Source organism: Argentina silus, assembly GCF_951799395.1.
Source record: "Argentina silus genome assembly, chromosome: 22".
NCBI classification, from domain to species: Eukaryota; Metazoa; Chordata; class Actinopteri; order Argentiniformes; family Argentinidae; genus Argentina; species Argentina silus.
The window spans coordinates 329,918-350,469 of NC_139676.1; the positions used below are offsets into that span (position 1 = coordinate 329,918).

The window sequence follows — 20,552 nt, forward strand, 5'->3', positions numbered from 1 at the left end:
TTATTAATGCCAGTGCCATAGTTATTAATATGCCATAATGGTTTATTCAAAGTGCAACTCATCCTTAGCCTGGACCTAGACAGTCTGTCTGGTATTGCTGTTTGGGTCCTTGCCAACTATTTCTGAGGTTCCACACAAAACAAAACACACCACAAGACAACGATCCTGGAGGCTAGTCAGAGACAGAAACACAGTCACACAGCTGAGATAACGTCTTAAGCGCCACAGGCCCGTAATTGGGCCCAAATTCTGATCTGAGCACATCCACACAAAACGTCAAGGTGTCACCTATCAAATGGCATCATGCTTTTGCATCTGATCATCATATTTCGAATGTTATGAGCAGTTTAGTTTGGGCCTGGTTTTTAGGCAAATATTAGTCAAATAGGGCATGGATTTTAAGAGGATATGCTTATGCATGGGACATTTGGGGACGGTTACACTACCTAAAACCTAAGCTGTCCTTCAGCTGTCACCATTTGGGTTACATCGTCTAAAACCGCTTGGGCTCCAAGCAACCCCCCCCCATGTACAGTAGAACCCTGGGTTCTACTTGGAACCCAAAAGGGTTCTCCCACAGGAACAGCCAAAGAACCCTTGGTTTTGGAACCGTACTGCCGTACAGGGTCAGACTGAACACGCCTATAATTAGTCGTGTCTGCATAACCTGTTTCTCTCTTGTTCTCTCCCCAGCGATTTCCCCTGAGACCACCTGACCTTATGAGAAGCACTGTGCCGTCATGACACCGGGTCACCTCTTTCTCCTGGTTTACCTCACGGCAAACTGCTGGGGTGAGTCCTGCTGGCTAACTCACACACGTTAATACATTCAAACTGCTGGGGTGAGTCCTGCTGGCTAACTCACACACGTTAATACATTCAAACTGCTGGGGTGAGTCCTGCTGGCTAACTCACACACGTTAATACATTTAACACGCCGCAGCAAAACAAAGGCAAGATAAGGGACGGAGGGGAGACGTTTCACCTGCATGTATAGATGACCCACTTACTTGAGACAAATGTAATCTGCTAAATGTCAAAAATGTAAAATGTGGGGGGCTTGTTGGCGTAGCACACGAATACTGCCACGTAATCGCAAGGTTCCTGGTTCGATTCCGGCCCTCGACATATCCTGCATGTCATCCCTCCTCTCTCTCACCCATTCTTCCTGTCAATCTCTACTGTCTCTATCCCAATAAAGCAAAAATGCCCTAAAAACATATTTAAAAAAATAAATAATAAAGATGTCTCATTGGTTTCCTTTCTGCTACAAGACCTTTCTGCTTCGCTGCATGTACAGTAGACCTATCCAGTGTTCTCAAACTGTTGACATCTTGATAAGTTAGGACATTTGTGTTATGATGAGTGGGATACGTTCAGTTGCTATTTGTTTTGCTCTCAGATTAAAGGAACGTAACACTTTTCGTTATGAAACAAACATGAAACAAACATGAAACACAGCAAGGAATCAAACGTATCACACGGGCCATTTTGTTTCCACAGGAACTTCAGGTGCACAAAGGTGAGAATAGTCTGTGACACATTCCATTTCTATGTGTGACAGAAACAATTTCCCCGTTTCAAAAACTAAACCATCCATTATGCAGAAGATGATGTTGTAGATGCTCTTTTGTATTCATAATGAATTTATTTTTAGCAGAGCGATGTAAAGATTTTTTTTTTTGTTGACATTTTCTTTTGTTTCTTGATGCCGTCCCCTGCTTCACTGACGGAAACCTACAGAGAGGAAGACTGTGTTGCGCAACAAACATGTATAGTGAGTCCAGCATTCTCTCTCTCTCTCTCTCTCTCTCTCTCTCTCTGTCTCTGTCTCTCTCCCTCTCTCTCTCTCTCTCCCTCTCTCTCTCTCTCTCTCTCTCTCTCTCTCTCTCTCTCTATCTCTCTCTCAATCCCTCTCTCCCTCTCTCTCTCTCTCTCCCTCTCTATCTCTCTCTCAATCCCTCTCTCTCTCTCTCTCTCTCTCTCTCTACCCACACATCTCACTGGGTAAAGGGTTAGAATGATTTAGGGAATTGTAAACAGGTTTGCCTTACATACCATCAACGTCCTGCACAGTATGATTATGATTAGTAACTCCAGGCCTTCCCATATGTTGCCATCTCTCCTATTATATGAGCCACTTAATAAATATATATGAACATTTATAAGATGTAAATATGCAAAGTTAAAAAGTTAAAGCCAAAAATGGACTGCACCTGTACCTACTGGACCTGGTTATCGGGTTTTTCTTGGTCAGGAACAATGCCGGGCATTACTTCTGCTTGATCGTCACAGTCATATCAGAGATGAAGACAGTCGTATTGACAGTCAACTTGCATAGACACGATTCTTAATGACACGCACCAGGAAACCATGACGATCTGTATCTCACTCTAGTCGCAGACCAAGAAATCTTTCTGATACATTTACATTCATGGCATTTAGCGACTTACAACAAATACATTTCACACATTTCACATTACATTTCACAAATACAATATCACAGGAATAAAACCATCATCATGTGACCCTGATCCTTTCTCTCGTTATTCCAAGGGTCCCGATTCCACCTCACGCTTCCTACAGTGTGTGGGATTACCGTCGACTGACGCGGGCAGAGACCACATGCAGAACCTGGAGGGAATGATCGATGCAGTCCTGGATGTCTACTCCTTCATGGTACATCAATCACACAGATTGGGAATGTTCTAGTTCCATTGTTCTAGAATGACGCACACACGGAATGTTGGCACCGGTCCAAATCGGATCACGGTTCAAATTGTATTTTAAGTCATTTTCAACTGCCTACCTGTGGTTGGTTGAGTTTGCCTGGCAACAATGGGGCCTTCGAATAGGCCAAAAAGCATTCAAAAGTATTTTAATTACACTCTAGAGTGGCCTCCATAAGTATTGGGAAGAGGAAGCAAACCGTTGGAGTATAGAGCTAAAAGAAGACTAAATGCTCCATCTTTCCAACACGTCTGGAGGGCACTGTTTAAGGAATGAGTGCATCTGGAATAGGGTGCCATTTGAGACGTGGGCTAAATCACTGTCCTTCCCTTCCCTTGTCTCTCACCCTCTCCAGAGGTCCAGCTTCGCCCAGGGCCCGCTCCTGGGTCTGGAACTGGGGCTGGAGGTGGACCCTGAGGCAGAGGCCTTCGAGGACGAGGCCCTCGTCAAGGTGTGGATGGAGGTCAAACTCAGGCCCTTACTGAGCAGCATCTCCAGCCACTTCCTGTCCTGCCTCAGCACCAAGAATTTCAGCTGCAGCACCTACCAGACTGTGTAAGTGCTCCTCTGTGGCTCAGTCCCTAGAGCACGGCGCTAACAACGCCTAGGTTGTGGGTTCGATTCCCGCTGGGACCATATATACTGAAATGTACGCGCTCACTGCAATGTAAGTCACTTTGGATAAAAGCGTCAGCTAAATGGCGTATATATAGGCCACAGGAGCTATTTTTGAATTCAATTCAGCTCAATTCTATTGTGTTGTATTTCATTCTATTCTATTCTATATTATTCCATTCTGTCATATTGTATTCTAGAGAGTAAAACTGTCTTTAGTTGGTTGCCATGCAGGGAAACTCACCCCTGTGTAGTGCCACCTGCTGGTGACTATTTATTAGGACACCTCTCTTTTCCTCCATCTCTCTCTCTCCCTTTCTCCCTCTGTCTCAGTATTGAAACAAGTATTCATGATCTACAAATTAGCATCAATCTAACCACCCTCCTTCCCTCCCTCCCTCCCTCTCTCTCTCTCTCTCTCTCTCTCTCTCTCCCTCTCTCTCTCCCCCCCCCCTCTCTCTCTCTCTCTCTCCCCCCCTCTCTCTCTCCCCCTCTCTCTCTCTCTCTCTCTCCCCCCCCCTCTCTCTCTCTCTCTCCCCCTCTCTCTCTCTCTTTCTCTCTCTCTCTTTCTCTCTCCCCCTCTCTCTCTCTCTCTGCCCCCTCTCTCTCTCTCCCCCCCCCTCCCCCCCCCCGCAGGGTGAATGAGTTGAGTCTTCATTTCTCTGAGATGGATCCTGTCCGACAGAAGTGGATCTATATGTTCTTCATGTACCCCTTCCTGTCTGGGGAGAGAGCAGCTGGTATGACATAACATGCTTATAACCGCTTATAACATGACATAACACTGTATGGTAGTTCATAGCATATTCATTTCCGAATGACCAACAGTAGCTAACAACAGAACACAGCCACTCCTATGCATTTGTTATGTCACGGTTGTGTTAACCACATTCCTATTGTGTGTCTGTGTGTGTGTGTGTGTGTGTGTGTGTGTGTGTGTTGTTTGTGTGTGTTTGTGTGTGTGTGGTGTGTGTGTGTGTGTGTGTGTGTGTGTGTGTGTGTGTGTGTGTGTGTGTGTGTGTGTGGTGTGTGTGTGTGTGTGTGTGTGTGTGTGTGTGTGTGTGTGTGTGTGTGTGTGGTGTGTGTGTGTGTGTGTGTGTGTGTGTGTGTGTGTGTGTGTGTGTGTGTGTGTGTGTGTGTGTGTAGGCTGTGTGAGGCCCGGGGAGGGCAGTGAAGATTGGCTGATGAGAAACTTTGGCTCGTTCAAGGCCATGGCCCGTATGAAGGACTTCACAGCACTGAACATGGTCTTCAGCGGGGTGAGTCACACACACACACACACACACACACACCCTTGACACCTCCACCGTCACACCCCTGATACTACTTCATCACACCCCCACCCCCACCCCTATCATCTCTCCATCTCTCCCCCCCTCTCTCTCTCTCCATCATCTCTCCATCTCTCCCCCCCTCTCTCTCTCTCCATCATCTCTCCACCCCCCTCTCTCTCTCTCCATCATCTCTCCATCTCTCCACCCCCCTCTCTCTCTCTCCATCATCTCTCCCCCCCTCTCTCTCTCTCCATCTCTCCACCCCCCTCTCTCTCTCTCCATCATCTCTCCCCCCCTCTCTCTCTCTCCATCATCTCTCCATCTCTCCCCCCCTCTCTCTCTCCATCATCTCTCCACCCCCCCCTCTCTCTCTCCATCATCTCTCCATCTCTCCACCCCCCCCCTCCATCATCTCTCCATCTCTCCACCCCCCCCCTCCATCATCTCTCCACCCCCCCCCCTCCATCATCTCTCCATCTCTCCACCCCCCCCCCCCCCAACATCTCTCCACCCCCCCCCTCCATCATCTCTCCATCTCTCCACCCCCCCCCCCCCTCCATCATCTCTCCACCCCCCCTCTCTCTCTCCATCATCTCTCCACCCCCCCTCTCTCTCCATCATCTCTCCACCCCCCCTCTCTCTCCATCATCTCTCCACCCCCCCCCCTCCATCATCTCTCCACCCCCCCCCTCCATCATCTCTCCACCCCCCCCCTCCATCATCTCTCCACCCCCCCCCTCCATCATCTCTCCATCTCTCCACCCCCCCCCTCCATCATCTCTCCACCCCCCCCCCCTCCATCATCTCTCCATCTCTCCACCCCCCCCTCCATCATCTCTCCATCTCTCCACCCCCCCCCCCCTCCATCATCTCTCCACCCCCCCCCCTCCATCATCTCTCCATCTCTCCACCACCCCCCTCCATCATCTCTCCATCTCTCCATAGCTGGAGGTCCTGCACCTCCTCTCCCCGGAGCAGAAGGCTGAGCTCCTGTTGAGGCCGGAGGTGGAGGGGCTGGACAACGGGACCCTCAGCCTGGTCTTCCACAGCCTAATGGGGGGTCCCCCCATCCGGCCTGAAGAGAACCAGACATGGACCACACCGGGGTACCCCAGCATGTACTCCCCCAGACCCACACACGACCCATTCGAACCCCACCCCCCCTCACCACAGGACAGCCTCCGACAGGTGTAGTACACTGATATTCTGTCACCGTGAAATGCTTCTTGAATGACCATAAAAAGCCTCTCAACATAATAGGATGTAATTACTGTAGTGTTGTTTTAAAAAAAATAAAAAAAATAAAAGGGGTTTTATGGGAAATTTGCTGCTGAATAAAGGGACAATCTCCTTTTTTTATGGGAAATTTGATGATGATGATAATAAGAGAAAGTTCTCATTCACCTCTGCAAAATCTGATTACGTCCAATCACAGGTGGTGAATGGGTTCATGGGAGCCTTCAGGCCTTTTGGGAGCTTCATCAGAGAGTTTGTTTCCCTCACACACCAGGTAAACTGCACATCACATCACCTGTCCGTCTGACCGTCTGTCCGTCTGACCGTCTGTCCATCTGTCCGTCTGTCCGTCTGTCTGTCTCTCACTCAAATGTCAGTCGTACACAATATTTTAGAATTAGAGTACATTGTATGCCCATACAGTGACACAAGATATTGAATAGAGTAGAATAGAATAGAATAGAATGGAGTAAAATAGAACAGAATAGAACCTATCATTGGCCTTTGGAATACACCCAACAACAACAACATTCCCTTCTACTTGTGATGTTCCCCTCATCCCCCCCAGAGGAACTTGTCTGAGATCAGGAGCACCACTCTGACCCAGGCCGTGCTGAACTGGACTCTGGCGGAGCTGGCTGGAAAGTACAGATCCCGGAATGCCACACTGCTGCCACCGGTGCCACCGGCAGGCGGGTTCGATGTGACGGACGTGGAGGACTGGTACCTCCATGTGGTGATGCCCGTGCTGCGGAGGGTCCTGCCCGCCCAGCAGGAACACCTGCCTGGCAGCCTCAAGGCCGTCTTCCACCAAGTGTTGTGAGTTGAAGCACTATAGTCTAGCCTTGTTAGTACAGACACTACATTCCCCATTGGAGTCGATGACAAGCACAATCCCAAGCTGCCTGACCTCTGCCTGTCTGGGGTGATGGTGGGAGTGTGGGGGTGTTTCCGTGTTGTGAGGTGGGGGTGGAGTGGACCGGCTGGGCTGGTGGGAAGTGCTCTCCAAGTCAAGTTTCGTTTATTTGTCATTCCATTGACTAGAAGTATGCAATGTAACTCAATACCAGAGGCTTAGCAGCTCTACAACATCAACAATAGAATGTAACAAGGATAATAGATACAATGTATTATCCTTGGGGGTGGAGGGGCGGTGGCCTGAAGTGTATTCCGGATAGGATTAGGGTTAGGGTTAGGGTTAGGATTAGGATTAGGGTTAGGGTTAGGGTTAGGATTAGGGTTAGGGTTAGGGTTAGGATTAGGGTTAGGGTTAGGGTTAGGGTTAGGATTAGGATTAGGGTTAGGGTTAGGGTTAGGATTAGGATTAGGGTTAGGGTTAGGGTTAGGGTTAGGGTTAGGATTAGGATTAGGGTTAGGATTAGGGTTAGGGTTAGGGTTAGGATTAGGGTTAGGGTTAGGGTTAGGGTTAGGGTTAGGATTAGGGTTAGGGTTAGGGTTAGGATTAGGGTTAGGGTTAAGGGTGGTGTCAGTCTAATGGCGTGAGGGTAGAAGTTATTCCGAAACCTGTTGGTCAGAGACAGTATGTACAGTATAACCTGTTTAACCTGTTTCTCCATAGTTACTTGAACCTCGGCATGGACAATGATACTTCTCATCCCCCAGATGTCTGTACCATCAGCTTACCATCAGATGTACCATCAACCTGCGGGGTGAGTGCATAAATCCATGTCCCTCCCTCCCCCCTCCCCCTCTCGTCCACCTTCATCCCCCTCTCTTCCACCCTCACCCCCCTCTCTTCCACCCTCACCCCCTTCTCTTCCACCCTCACCCCCTCCCCCTCTCTTCCACCCTCACCCCCTCCCCCTCTCTTCCACCCTCACCCCCCTCCCCCTCTCTTCCACCCTCATCCCCCTCTCTTTCCCTCTTTAGTTGACCAACGCTGTGGAGAACGTGGCTCGTGTCCTGCACTGCATCGGCCGTAGCAACCTGACTATGTCAGAAGAGACGATTATGAGGCTGGTTGTCGAGCTGACGGGGCGGCTCAACTCATTGGTCCAGACATTCTCCACCGCTGTAAGCCATGTTTGTAGTTCTTCACATGTGTAAGCCATGTTTGTAGTTCTTCACATATGTAATAACGTATATTCCATGGACTGTACAGTTAGCACCTAAAATTGCACATATTCTTGCACACTGACATTATTGTACTAGTACTATTGATACTTTATTGTCAGTTTTTGTCATTTCTTATTACTTATTGTTGAATTGATCTCAAACACTGTGTCAATTACAACTGTATGCGATATCTGTGATAAATCCAATGTTATTTGATTTGATTTGATTTGATTTGATTTGATCTGATCCCACCTACTGTGTATGGAATCAACATTTACCCTGCTCTTCCAGAACTTCAGTGAGGTGGCTTCCCACTTCCATGAGGTGTTTGGCCAGACGGGCTCGCCCTCTCTGACCCAGGAGAACCTCCACGACCCACAATTCATCAGGCTGTGGTTCCAGATCAAGCTGCTGCCTCTCCTGCCTGCAGTGCCCACCGGCCTTCTCTCCTGCCTCAGCACCAAGAACTTCACCTGCCCGGTCTACCAGGCCCTGTGAGTACCACCACCACCACACCATGGATAGAAAAGTGTTGTTCTTTCGAAATGGTGAAAACAATATTTATATAAACACCATCTAATAAAAGCTGGCAATCTGTTCTTTAACCTCGTAATAATTGTTTGATGTGAAATACAAACTTTTGGAGTATAGAGTCAAAAGATGAGAAGATGCTTCTAAACTGTCTGAATACTTGCGGAGGGCACTGTAGCTATCGTTGATAATACACTTTTAATACAAGATTCAAGATTCAAGATTCTTTATTTGTCACATACAAGTATACAGTGAAATGCAAAAGTGACAGTGCCACAGAGTAGTGCAACACTACAATAAGTTTTAAAATAGAATAAAATAAAATAAAATAGAAGTACTAAAAAATATACAGTATGAACAGTATAAACAATATGAACAATATAAGCAGTATAAGCAGTATAAACAGCAGATGGATGATGATAACAACCATGACACCCATATGACTGAGCTACTCATCACGATCCTCACCATTATACAGGCCTAACGTTGTTGAGATGATGAGGACAGTGAACGACACCTACTGAAATGAGGAATCAAACGTTAATTATAATGTTGATTGATTCAAATGCTTGTGAGCATCCTGTTGTGCTGTTGTTACGGGCCAAGTCATAACACTATGGCTGTTCGTTGTCATGTGTCGTTTATTGGGTAAATCACCTGTCCCCCTCAGTGTGCAGGAGCTGAGTGAACACATGGATGGTGATGTCAACGTCTATCTACCGATGCAAGGTCACATGATCTACCAACACTTCCTCCACCCCTTCCTTGTCAATCACAACACATCAGGTATGCGTTCTAATTGGCCAATGATAGGTGCACTAGGCATTGGATTGGTTCTAACCTGTGGTGGGGTGTACCACTTCCGAACCCTCAGGGGTGTCCAGACTCTAACCAATAGCCTATGTGATTTATGCAGCAAGCTTCAGAGTTATATAATGTCTAACACAATAGTCATAGAGTTGTTGTAGTAGGCCAGTTGCATATGGAAGATGATTGCTATATGTGCAAAGATGAATGCCATATAACCCTAACCCTAACCCTAACTAATTTCCGCCTAAAAACCAGACCCAAACTGAACTGCTTATAACATTAGAAATATGATGATCAGATGGAAAAGCAGGATGCCTTTTGATAGGTGACACCTTGAAGTTTTGTGTGGATATGCTCAGATCATAGTTCAGAATAACATACTACACATGACAAGGAGATAAAGCAATCAATAATCAAGTTAATAATCAAAGTAAAGCAGAATTTGGGCCCATCCAGCTTAAGAGGTTAAAACACTAACATCTTGTATGTTCTTGGATGCTTTCGTCCTCAGATCCACAATGCATCTCTTCAGCTAATAACAGTGAAGACTGGTTGGTCAAGAACTTTGGTTCATTCTCCATTTTCGCTCCTCTGAGAGACTTGTATGATCTGAACTCCAATTTCTCTGGCGTGAGTAAAACAGTAACGGTTTGACTTTATGTTCCCTGTATTTGAGTGGAACTTGTATAGAATCTCACATCTTACTTGCCTTTCTTCTCTTCTTTTTATTGTTCCTCTACTATCATTTCTTCTTCTCCCTTCATCTCTTCCTCTTTTCCAGTTGGAGGCCCTGGAGGTTCTCTCTCCAGAGCAGACTGCAGAGCTGGTGGTGCTGCCTCTTCCTGGTCCTCCAGAGAAAGACGTGGTCATCAACAGAGTGTTTGACTACCTGATTGAGTCACCAAAGGAGAGGAGACTCCCAGAGTTCCTGTACCACCTGGTCAAGCTGTCTGAAGAGGTAACTTGTACATCAAGCTGGTTCAAGCGACAGAAACAGGAGAGAGGCTGTGTGTTTCGGTGCACAAGGCTTACTTACTTTATAAATGCTTGAATCTCTCCCTTGTCATTGTAAAGATTAAGTCTTCCTAAGCCCTTCTGTTTCATGTTTTAATCGTTTTTTGGACAATTTTATATTTCAGGTACCAATAAACCCTTTTATCTTACTTTGCAGATAAGAATGCCCTGCCAATCTTACCAAGTGATGTAAGTGACATCACAGAGCAGATGGTTTTGGCCTTCAGCATTTTGTCGACACATTTTGTGGGATCCAACGAGCCATTTGTCTTCATGCTATAAAGATATTGATTATAATTTACCATAAACGGTGGTGGCTTTAACAATCTTGTTGTCTGTTGTGTCTCTCAGCTTTGAGCGTCTGTACCAGGCCTTACCGTCTGTACCTCCAGAGATGGAGCCAGTCATCTGGGCCAGCATAGACGACCTGATGCAGACCGCTCCAGAGGGTAACTTTCACACACGCACACATGCACACACACACGCACGCACACACACACACACACACACACTCACACACTCACACACACACACACACACCGTTTCTATCAGTGTTTATCAGTGTTTTGTGATCTACGTGCACACATGATGTTGAGCTTGTTTATTTGTTTGACACAGGTTGCAAACAGATTGAAGGTTCCCAGGTAAGCTGGCATGTCTATAGCAGACATTGATGTAAATGTGATTTAAATTTCTACTTCCATTATATCGTAAAATGTGGAAGTGCAAGGTGGTAAATAACCGGGATAAGGATTTAAAAGGCTTTTATGTATTAACCCAAGTGAAGGTATGTGGGGGGGGGGGGGTTATACAGCTTTTACAGTGAACTATCCATTTAAACTAAAGGAAAACCTTTCCACTGTAGTTGTACAGTATAACATTTGTAATTTCAATCTTTCTATTTGATTTGATTTTCAGTGTCCATTTACACCCCTAAATGGTAGGCTTTATTGGCATATATTTAAGTCTTTATTCAACACTGAAATAGAGATATTTATCTCTCGAATACATGATGTATAACATTATCTCTGATATCTAATATCATCTCTTTAATTCATGACCCCTGCAGGAACCAGAGTTTGTGCTGGAATCAACAGGTATGAATACGTCACAGCAGATTACCACAGATAGCTTGTGCGGTGTACTAATGCTTGGTTAGCTAGCTAGTTAGCTAGCATGCTATGAAAACATCCTCTTTGTTAATTTCTTTCATGTCTCCACAGCTTCGCACTACAACAACACCTGCAAATGGGAAACATTTCTGAGGTTCCCTGCAATTTCAGCTTGGAACAATATGCTTGTTCACAGGTAATATAAAGTTGATAAAGGAAAACTAATATTCTTTTTACATTACATAGAGCAAAGAGTCGGTTAGCTCTTCATTACAGATTCATTAGTGACATGGTTCTCAACAAATCTACTGTATGTCTTGTTTTATCTCTCTTTTCCTCCAATAGCTGAACAACTTCACAGCCGAACACCTGGTGTCTCTTCTGAGATGCAAACTGCCTGGTAACACATCCCACTCGAAAGAGGCCTGGAAGCTGCTGCTAACTAAACTGTCCTTTGTCCTGGATGAGGCTCTGGATATGTTCTCTGAAATGGTAGAGAGCACTTTAATGGATCGAAGGATGATGTACCGTGTTATCTCTGGCAAATGCATGCATGTGAGCTTTTCCTGTTTTGTTTTATTGTTTCTCCAGCCCTGGAACATGACTAGTCCCCGGATGTGGATGTCCCAGGCTCTGGATGTGATTGGAGAGATCCGAGTCTTCAGACTGACCGAGGAGCAGCTGAGAGACAGTGATGTCATCAGGAAGTGGTTCTCTGAGCGTCTGAGTGTGTTCCTGTCGTCTGCATCAGGAGGCTTCCTGCACTGCCTCAGCAGCAAGAACCTCAGCTGTGAGACTTACCAGCACATGTATGTATGGTTGGAGAGTGTTTTAAACTGAGTATAAAGTATAATTTTATGCGATTGATATTGAACTTATATTATGTTATATTTATTCCTCACAGACTGAGGGAGTTTGGTAATCAGTTCCACCAAATGGACGAAATGAGACAAGAGCTGGTGGTCAAAAACTTCATCCACCCATTCCTGTCCAGAAACACATCAGGTAGGCCTGGACCAAAAAAGCCGATAGAGATGGGGAATTAAAAAAAAGTGGTAAAATCACAATTTTCTCTGTCTTTTCTATGTGTTTGATTTTTACTCTATGATGTGTTTTCACCTCCTGCAGACTCAGGCTGTGTGTCCAGCACGAACAGCAGTGTAGACTGGCTGAAGAGGAACTTGGGGCCGTTTTCAGTCCTCATATCCCTCAAGGACCTGCTGGAACTCAACACAGACTTCTCTCCTGTACGTCTCAATGGCCGCCGACTACGCCACCATGGTTCTAAGTCATTCCAGTATTCTATAGAATGATTGATACATCTTCTCCCCTCACTTCCTTTCCAGTTGGAGGCTCTGGAGGTTCTCTCTCCAAAGCAGACTGCAGAGCTGGTGGTGTTGCCTCTTCCTGGTCTTCCAGAGAAAGATGTGGTCATCAACAGAGTGTTTGATTACCTGATTGAGTCACCAAAGGAGAGGAGACTCCCTGAGTTCCTGCACCACCTGGTCATGCTCTCTGAAGAAGTAATACTTTGAGCATAGGTTAACTGAATATCAAACGTAAAAAATACTATATTTCACAATATTGATAAATCTTCTATGTTCTTCTGTGTTTTGCAGATTAAACTACCTTGTGGAATTTACACGTCCATGTAAGTCGATAAGATGTCGAGAAAGTCGAGAATTGAAAAATGAATCAAATGATCAAATCTGAGGATCTTTTTCTTTTTTTCTTTTTTTTTTACCTCACAGCTCCAATAATCAAAGCAAATATCTGATGTATGATGTCCTTTGTCATTTAGCAATTTGGACTGAAAAGCAGTCAATGTTGTTGCATTTGTGTGTTGGCATACAGTATCTGCTGAGGGTTTTTGATACACCGTTTAGTCACGTTCTTGTTGTCTGTTGTGTCTCTCAGCTTTGAGCGTCTGTACCAGGCCTTGCCGTCTGTACCTCCAGAGATGGAGCCAGTCATCTGGACCAGCATAGACGACCTGATGCAGACCGCTCCAGAGGGTCAGTCACAGTTCAAGTCTTTAATTTGCCATATTTACATTTTCAAAGCCGCAGTGAAACAAGAATGACATAATCTTATTGCTACAACAAGCTTCCATACAATGAATACGTTAAAATTGTTGTTCTTTTTGCATTGATTTGGACAGATTGCTTGCCAACGAATGTCAAGGTGAGAATTTATCTCTACATAATACAAATACATCTATCTTTGATTTCTTTTAAATGACCCTGTTATTGACCACTTTGTTATTTGTTATCTTCTTTGCCTTTTAACAGTGTCCAATAACACCATTCAATGGTAAGTGTTGTCTTTGACAAGAACATTAGCTAGATGTAATACTAATAGATTTGCTATATGCTGTAAATTGTGCTGCTTGAGATTTATTAGGTTAATCTTAAACATTTATTTTTCTCTCATGGTCTTTTGAAGATACCAGAGTCTGTGAAGGAATCAACAGGTAACTAGTTACATCACCTGTATCTAAGATCTACCCTGGCCATGATCAATTTAGACAACTGTAATTGCCAGTGATACGAAAATCTGTGAACACGGTTAAATATTTTTTACAGCACTGACTTACAGCGTTACTTGGAAAACTCAACTTCAATGGACGTGCCCTGCAATTTCACTCTGGAGGAGTACGCTTGTGTATCGGTTAGTCTGTCACTTCTGCTTCAACTCTAGGCAGAGAAGTACTACAGAATACCCTGGCAGAGCACACATATGTGTGCATTCATTCATTGACTGTCCCTTCTCTGTCTCTCTTATGAAGCTGGAAAACTTCACCTCACAGCAGCTGGTGTCTCTTCTGAAATGCAAACTGCCTGGAAACGCCACTCACTCTAAAGAGACCTGGAAGCTGCTGCTAACTAAACTGTCCTCTGTCCTGGATGAGGCTCTGGATATGTTCTCCAATATGGTAGGTGTTTCTATTGTGTTGGATCAGCGATAAAAGCTTGATTATTGTTTATAAATGTACATGACTGTTTCCGTATGCTTGCAGATGTTTACAAAAGCCGGAATACTAATTTACAATTAGAGCGCACATTGTAAACTTTAAATTCACATTGTTCCTTGCAATGACAAGTGTCTTTTCTTTTTCCCAAGTCCATGTCAGTGATTGGCCCGTCGGTGTCCCAGGCTCTGGATGTGATTGGAGAGATCCGAGTCTTCAAACTGACTGAGGAGCAGCTGAGAGACAGTGGTGTCATCAGGAAGTGGTTCTCTGAGCGTCTGAGAGTGTTCCTGTCGTCTGCATCAGGAGGCTTCCTGTACTGCCTCAGCAGCAAGAACATCAGCTGTCAGTCATATCAGCACATGTATGTATGGTTGGAGAGTGTTTTAAACTGAGTATAAAGTGTAGTTTTATGCAATTGATATTGAACTTATATTATGTTATATTTATTCCTCACAGACTGAGGGAGTTTGGTAATCAGTTCCACCAAATGGACGAAATGAGACAAGAGCTGGTGGTCAAAAACTTCATCCACCCATTCCTGTCCAGAAACACGTCAGGTAGGCCTGTACCAAAAAAGCCTATAGAGAAGGGGAATTTTAAAAAAAAGTAGTAAAATCACAATGTTTTCTGTTATTTCTAAGAGTTTGATTTTTAATCTATGATGTGTTTTCACCTCCTGCAGACTCAGGCTGTGTGTCCAGCACTAACAGCAGTGTAGACTGGCTGAAGAGGAACTTGGGGCCGTTTTCAGTCCTCATATCCCTCAAGGACCTGCTGGAACTCAACACAGACTTCTCTCCTGTACGTCTCAATGGCCGCCGACTACGCCACCATGGTTCTCAGTCATTCCAGTATTCTGTAGAATGATTGATACATTTTCTCCCCTCTCTTCCTTTCCAGTTGGAGGCCCTGGAGGTTCTCTCTCCAAAGCAGACTGCAGAGCTGGTGGTGTCACCTCTTCCTGGTCTTCCAGAGAAAGATGTGGTCATCAACAGAGTGTTTGACTACCTGATTGAGTCACCAAAGGAGAGGAGACTCCCTGAGTTCCTGTACCACCTGGTCAAGCTCTCTGAAGAAGTAATACTTTGAGCATAGGATAACTGAATTTCAAACATTAAAAATACTGTATTTCACAATATTGACAAACCTTTTTCTCTGTTTTTCAGATTAAACTACCTTGTGGAATTTACACATCCATGTAAGTCGAGAAGATTAAAATGAATCAAATGATCAAATCTGAAGATCTTTTTCTTTTTTTTTCTTCTTTTTTTTTACCTCACAACTCCAAAGTCAAAGCAAATATCTGATGTATGATGTACTTTGTGATTTTGCAATTTGGACTGAAAAGTAGTCAATGTTGTTGCATTTGTGTGTTGGCATACAGTGTCTGCTGAGGGTTTTTGATGTACTGTATCGTCACATTCTTGTTGTCTGTTGTGTCTCTCAGCTTTGAGCGTCTGAACCAGGCCTTACCGTCTGTACCTCCAGAGATGGAGCCAGTCATCTGGGCCAGCATAGACGACCTGATGCAGACCGCTCCAGAGGGTCAGTCACAGTTAAATTCTTTTATTTAGTTTTCCATATTGACTTTTTTAAATATGCAATCTCTTAAACAAGAATGACATAATCTTATTGATACAACACTGCCACAAAATGAAAACAGAGTTTACCTTGAACCAGAAAGGGTTCTTTGGTTTGTCCCTGGAGAAGAACCGTGTTTGGCTATTGTTGGAACTCTTTGGTTCCGTATAGAACCCTCTCTGTGGAAATGGTTCTACATGGATCCAAAAAGGGTTCTAGGTAGAACTAAAAAGTGTTCTGCAACAGGGACAAGCCAATTAACTATTTTTGGTTCTAGATAGAACCCTTTTTTCTTAGAGTTCATGGGCTATTTTAAACATAAGTAAGATATTCACATTGCTACCACAAGTTGCCATACAATTAATGAATTAAAATTGTTTTTGGTTTTTGCATTGATTTGGACAGATTGCTTGGCAACGAATGTTAAGGTGAGGATTTATCTCTACATAATACAAATACATCTATCTTTGATTTCTTTTAAATGACCCTGTTATTGACCACTTTGTTATTTGTTGTCTTCTTTGCCTTTTAACAGTGTCCAATAACACCATTAAATGGTAAGTGTTGTCTTTGACAAGAACATTAGCTAGATGTAATACTAATAGATTTGCTATATACTGTAAATTGTGCTGCTTGAGATTTATTAGGTTAATCTTAAACATTTATTTTTCTCTCATGGTCTTTTGAAGATACCAGAGTCTGTGAAGGAATCAACAGGTAACTAGTTACATCACCTGTATCTAAGATCTACCCTGGCCATGATTAATTTAGACAACTGTAATTGCCAGTGATACGAAAATCTGTGAACACGGTTAAATATTTTTTACAGCACTGACTTACAGCGTTACTTGGAAAACTCAACTTCAATGGACGTGCCCTGCAATTTCACTCTGGAGGAGTACGCTTGTGTATCGGTTAGTCTGTCACTTCTGCTTCAACTCTAGGCAGAGAAGTACTACAGAATACCCTGGCAGAGCACACATATGTGTGCATTCATTCATTGACTGTCCCTTCTCTGTCTCTCTTATGAAGCTGGAAAACTTCACCTCACAGCAGCTGGTGTCTCTTCTGAAATGCAAACTGCCTGGAAACGCCACTCACTCTAAAGAGACCTGGAAGCTGCTGCTAACTAAACTGTCCTCTGTCCTGGATGAGGCTCTGGATATGTTCTCCAATATGGTAGGTGTTTCTATTGTGTTGGATCAGCGATAAAAGCTTGATTATTGTTTATAAATGTACATGACTGTTTCCGTATGCTTGCAGATGTTTACAAAAGCCGGAATACTAATTTACAATTAGAGCGCACATTGTAAACTTTAAATTCACATTGTTCCTTGCAATGACAAGTGTCTTTTCTTTTTCCCAAGTCCATGTCAGTGATTGGCCCGTCGGTGTCCCAGGCTCTGGATGTGATTGGAGAGATCCGAGTCTTCAAACTGACTGAGGAGCAGCTGAGAGACAGTGGTGTCATCAGGAAGTGGTTCTCTGAGCGTCTGAGAGTGTTCCTGTCGTCTGCATCAGGAGGCTTCCTGTACTGCCTCAGCAGCAAGAACATCAGCTGTCAGTCATATCAGCACATGTATGTATGGTTGGAGAGTGTTTTAAACTGAGTATAAAGTGTAGTTTTATGCAATTGATATTGAACATATATTATGTTATATTTATTCCTCACAGACTGAGGGAGTTTGGTAATCAGTTCCACCAAATGGACGAAATGAGACAAGAGCTGGTGGTCAAAAACTTCATCCACCCATTCCTGTCCAGAAACACGTCAGGTAGGCCTGTACCAAAAAAGCCTATAGAGAAGGGGAATTAAAAAAAAAAAAGTAGTAAAATCACAATGTTTTCTGTTATTTCGAAGAGTTTGATTTTTAATCTATGATGTGTTTTCACCTCCTGCAGACTCAGGCTGTGTGTCCAGCACTAACAGCAGTGTAGACTGGCTGAAGAGGAACTTGGGGCCGTTTTCAGTCCTCATATCCCTCAAGGACCTGCTGGAACTCAACACAGACTTCTCTCCTGTACGTCTCAATGGCCGCCGACTACGCCACCATGGTTCTCAGTCATTCCAGTATTCTGTAGAATGATTGATACATTTTCTCCCCTCTCTTCCTTTCCAGTTGGAGGCCCTGGAGGTTCTCTCTCCAAAGCAGACTGCAGAGCTGGTGGTGTCACCTCTTCCTGGTCTTCCAGAGAAAGATGTGGTCATCAACAGAGTGTTTGACTACCTGATTGAGTCACCAAAGGAGAGGAGACTCCCTGAGTTCCTGTACCACCTGGTCAAGCTCTCTGAAGAAGTAATACTTTGAGCATAGGATAACTGAATTTCAAACATTAAAAATACTGTATTTCACAATATTGACAAACCTTTTTCTCTGTTTTTCAGATTAAACTACCTTGTGGAATTTACACATCCATGTAAGTCGAGAAGATTAAAATGAATCAAATGATCAAATCTGAAGATCTTTTTCTTTTTTTTTCTTCTTTTTTTTACCTCACAACTCCAAAGTCAAAGCAAATATCTGATGTATGATGTACGTTGTGATTTTGCAATTTGGACTGAAAACCAGTAAATGTTGTTGCATTTGTGTGTTGGCATACAGTGTCTGCTGAGGGTTTTTGATACACAGTTTAGTCACATTCTTGTTGTCTGTTGTGTCTCTCAGCTTTGAGCGTCTGTACCAGGCCTTACCGTCTGTACTTCCAGAGATGGAGCCAGTCATCTGGACCAGCATAGACGACCTGATGCAGACCGCTCCAGAGGGTCAGTCACAGTTCAATTCTTTAATTTGCCATATTTACATTTTCAAAGCCGCAGTGAAACAAGAATGACATAATCTTATTGCTACAACAAGCTTCCATACAATGAATACGTTAAAATTGTTGTTCTTTTTGCATTGATTTGGACAGATTGCTTGCCAACGAATGTCAAGGTGAGAATTTATCTCTACATAATACAAATACATCTATCTTTGATTTCTTTTAAATGACCCTGTTATTGACCACTTTGTTATTTGTTATCTTCTTTGCCTTTTAACAGTGTCCAATAACACCATTCAATGGTAAGTGTTGTCTTTGACAAGAACATTAGCTAGATGTAATACTAATAGATTTGCTATATACTGTAAATTGTGCTGCTTGAGATTTATTAGGTTAATCTTAAACATTTATTTTTCTCTCATGGTCTTTTGAAGATACCAGAGTCTGTGAAGGAATCAACAGGTAACTAGTTACATCACCTGTATCTAAGATCTACCCTGGCCATGATTAATTTAGACAACTGTAATTGCCAGTGATACGAAAATCTGTGAACACGGTTAAATATTTTTTACAGCACTGACTTACAGCGTTACTTGGAAAACTCAACTTCAATGGACGTGCCCTGCAATTTCACTCTGGAGGAGTACGCTTGTGTATCGGTTAGTCTGTCACTTCTGCTTCAACTCTAGGCAGAGAAGTACTACAGAATACCCTGGCAGAGCACACATATGTGTGCATTCATTCATTGACTGTCCCTTCTCTGCCTCTCTTATGAAGCTGGAAAACTTCACCTCACAGCAGCTGGTGTCTCTTCTGAAATGCAAACTGCCTGGAAACGCCACTCACTCTAAAGAGACCTGGAAGCTGCTGCTAACTAAACTGTCCTCTGTCCTGGATGAGGCTCTGGATATGTTCTCCAATATGGTAGGTGTTTCTATTGTGTTGGATCAGCGATAAAAGCTTGATTATTGTTTATAAATGTACATGACTGTTTCCGTATGCTTGCAGATGTTTACAAAAGCCGGAATACTAATTTACAATTAGAGCGCACATTGTAAACTTTAAATTCACATTGTTCCTTGCAATGACAAGTGTCTTTTCTTTTTCCCAAGTCCATGTCAGTGATTGGCCCGTCGGTGTCCCAGGCTCTGGATGTGATTGGAGAGATCCGAGTCTTCAAACTGACTGAGGAGCAGCTGAGAGACAGTGGTGTCATCAGGAAGTGGTTCTCTGAGCGTCTGAGAGTGTTCCTGTCGTCTGCATCAGGAGGCTTCCTGTACTGCCTCAGCAGCAAGAACATCAGCTGTCAGTCATATCAGCACATGTATGTATGGTTGGAGAGTGTTTTAAACTGAGTATAAAGTGTAGTTTTATGCAATTGATATTGAACATATATTATGTTATATTTATTCCTCACAGACTGAGGGAGTTTGGTAATCAGTTCCACCAAATGGACGAAATGAGACAAGAGCTGGTGGTCAAAAACTTCATCCACCCATTCCTGTCCAGAAACACGTCAGGTAGGCCTGTACCAAAAAAGCGTATAGAGAAGGGGAATTTTAAAAAAAAGTAGTAAAATCACAATGTTTTCTGTTATTTCGAAGAGTTTGATTTTTAATCTATGATGTGTTTTCACCTCCTGCAGACTCAGGCTGTGTGTCCAGCACTAACAGCAGTGTAGACTGGCTGAAGAGGAACTTGGGGCCGTTTTCAGTCCTCATATCCCTCAAGGACCTGCTGGAACTCAACACAGACTTCTCTCCTGTACGTCTCAATGGCCGCCGACTACGCCACCATGGTTCTAAGTCATTCCAGTATTCTGTAGAATGATTGATACAT

The 20,552-nt window shown here is 43.9% G+C and overlaps 1 protein-coding gene across 7 annotated transcripts in view; it reads left to right on the top strand.

The window, feature by feature from the left end:
* Window positions 1-20,552, top strand: part of mslnb (mesothelin b) — a 61,064-nt gene that overhangs the window by 1,923 nt on the left and 38,589 nt on the right. For 4 of the 7 annotated variants that reach the window (XM_083694067.1, XM_083694068.1, XM_083694072.1 and 1 more), the window contains exons 2-60: window positions 694-792; window positions 1,504-1,522; window positions 1,744-1,777; window positions 2,557-2,679; window positions 3,086-3,285; window positions 3,982-4,085; window positions 4,492-4,604; window positions 5,565-5,807; window positions 6,055-6,129; window positions 6,424-6,674; window positions 7,435-7,525; window positions 7,746-7,889; window positions 8,223-8,425; window positions 9,133-9,248; window positions 9,784-9,902; window positions 10,054-10,230; window positions 10,444-10,475; window positions 10,638-10,735; window positions 10,905-10,930; window positions 11,205-11,226; window positions 11,356-11,383; window positions 11,510-11,594; window positions 11,744-11,890; window positions 11,990-12,207; window positions 12,303-12,403; window positions 12,527-12,645; window positions 12,745-12,921; window positions 13,018-13,049; window positions 13,316-13,413; window positions 13,560-13,582; window positions 13,690-13,711; window positions 13,844-13,871; window positions 13,984-14,068; window positions 14,187-14,333; window positions 14,522-14,733; window positions 14,829-14,929; window positions 15,055-15,173; window positions 15,273-15,449; window positions 15,539-15,570; window positions 15,820-15,917; window positions 16,359-16,381; window positions 16,489-16,510; window positions 16,643-16,670; window positions 16,783-16,867; window positions 16,986-17,132; window positions 17,321-17,532; window positions 17,628-17,728; window positions 17,856-17,974; window positions 18,074-18,250; window positions 18,340-18,371; window positions 18,620-18,717; window positions 18,864-18,886; window positions 18,994-19,015; window positions 19,148-19,175; window positions 19,288-19,372; window positions 19,491-19,637; window positions 19,826-20,037; window positions 20,133-20,233; window positions 20,359-20,477. In XM_083694067.1, coding sequence (XP_083550193.1) covers window positions 741-792; window positions 1,504-1,522; window positions 1,744-1,777; window positions 2,557-2,679; window positions 3,086-3,285; window positions 3,982-4,085; window positions 4,492-4,604; window positions 5,565-5,807; window positions 6,055-6,129; window positions 6,424-6,674; window positions 7,435-7,525; window positions 7,746-7,889; window positions 8,223-8,425; window positions 9,133-9,248; window positions 9,784-9,902; window positions 10,054-10,230; window positions 10,444-10,475; window positions 10,638-10,735; window positions 10,905-10,930; window positions 11,205-11,226; window positions 11,356-11,383; window positions 11,510-11,594; window positions 11,744-11,890; window positions 11,990-12,207; window positions 12,303-12,403; window positions 12,527-12,645; window positions 12,745-12,921; window positions 13,018-13,049; window positions 13,316-13,413; window positions 13,560-13,582; window positions 13,690-13,711; window positions 13,844-13,871; window positions 13,984-14,068; window positions 14,187-14,333; window positions 14,522-14,733; window positions 14,829-14,929; window positions 15,055-15,173; window positions 15,273-15,449; window positions 15,539-15,570; window positions 15,820-15,917; window positions 16,359-16,381; window positions 16,489-16,510; window positions 16,643-16,670; window positions 16,783-16,867; window positions 16,986-17,132; window positions 17,321-17,532; window positions 17,628-17,728; window positions 17,856-17,974; window positions 18,074-18,250; window positions 18,340-18,371; window positions 18,620-18,717; window positions 18,864-18,886; window positions 18,994-19,015; window positions 19,148-19,175; window positions 19,288-19,372; window positions 19,491-19,637; window positions 19,826-20,037; window positions 20,133-20,233; window positions 20,359-20,477 — 6,072 coding nt within the window. In that variant the 5' untranslated portion in view covers window positions 694-740. The remainder of the gene's footprint in view (window positions 1-693; window positions 793-1,503; window positions 1,523-1,743; window positions 1,778-2,556; window positions 2,680-3,085; window positions 3,286-3,981; window positions 4,086-4,491; window positions 4,605-5,564; window positions 5,808-6,054; window positions 6,130-6,423; window positions 6,675-7,434; window positions 7,526-7,745; window positions 7,890-8,222; window positions 8,426-9,132; window positions 9,249-9,783; window positions 9,903-10,053; window positions 10,231-10,443; window positions 10,476-10,637; window positions 10,736-10,904; window positions 10,931-11,204; window positions 11,227-11,355; window positions 11,384-11,509; window positions 11,595-11,743; window positions 11,891-11,989; window positions 12,208-12,302; window positions 12,404-12,526; window positions 12,646-12,744; window positions 12,922-13,017; window positions 13,050-13,315; window positions 13,414-13,559; window positions 13,583-13,689; window positions 13,712-13,843; window positions 13,872-13,983; window positions 14,069-14,186; window positions 14,334-14,521; window positions 14,734-14,828; window positions 14,930-15,054; window positions 15,174-15,272; window positions 15,450-15,538; window positions 15,571-15,819; window positions 15,918-16,358; window positions 16,382-16,488; window positions 16,511-16,642; window positions 16,671-16,782; window positions 16,868-16,985; window positions 17,133-17,320; window positions 17,533-17,627; window positions 17,729-17,855; window positions 17,975-18,073; window positions 18,251-18,339; window positions 18,372-18,619; window positions 18,718-18,863; window positions 18,887-18,993; window positions 19,016-19,147; window positions 19,176-19,287; window positions 19,373-19,490; window positions 19,638-19,825; window positions 20,038-20,132; window positions 20,234-20,358; window positions 20,478-20,552) is intronic. The other 3 variants (XM_083694070.1, XM_083694069.1, XM_083694073.1) reach the window with 3 other exon arrangements.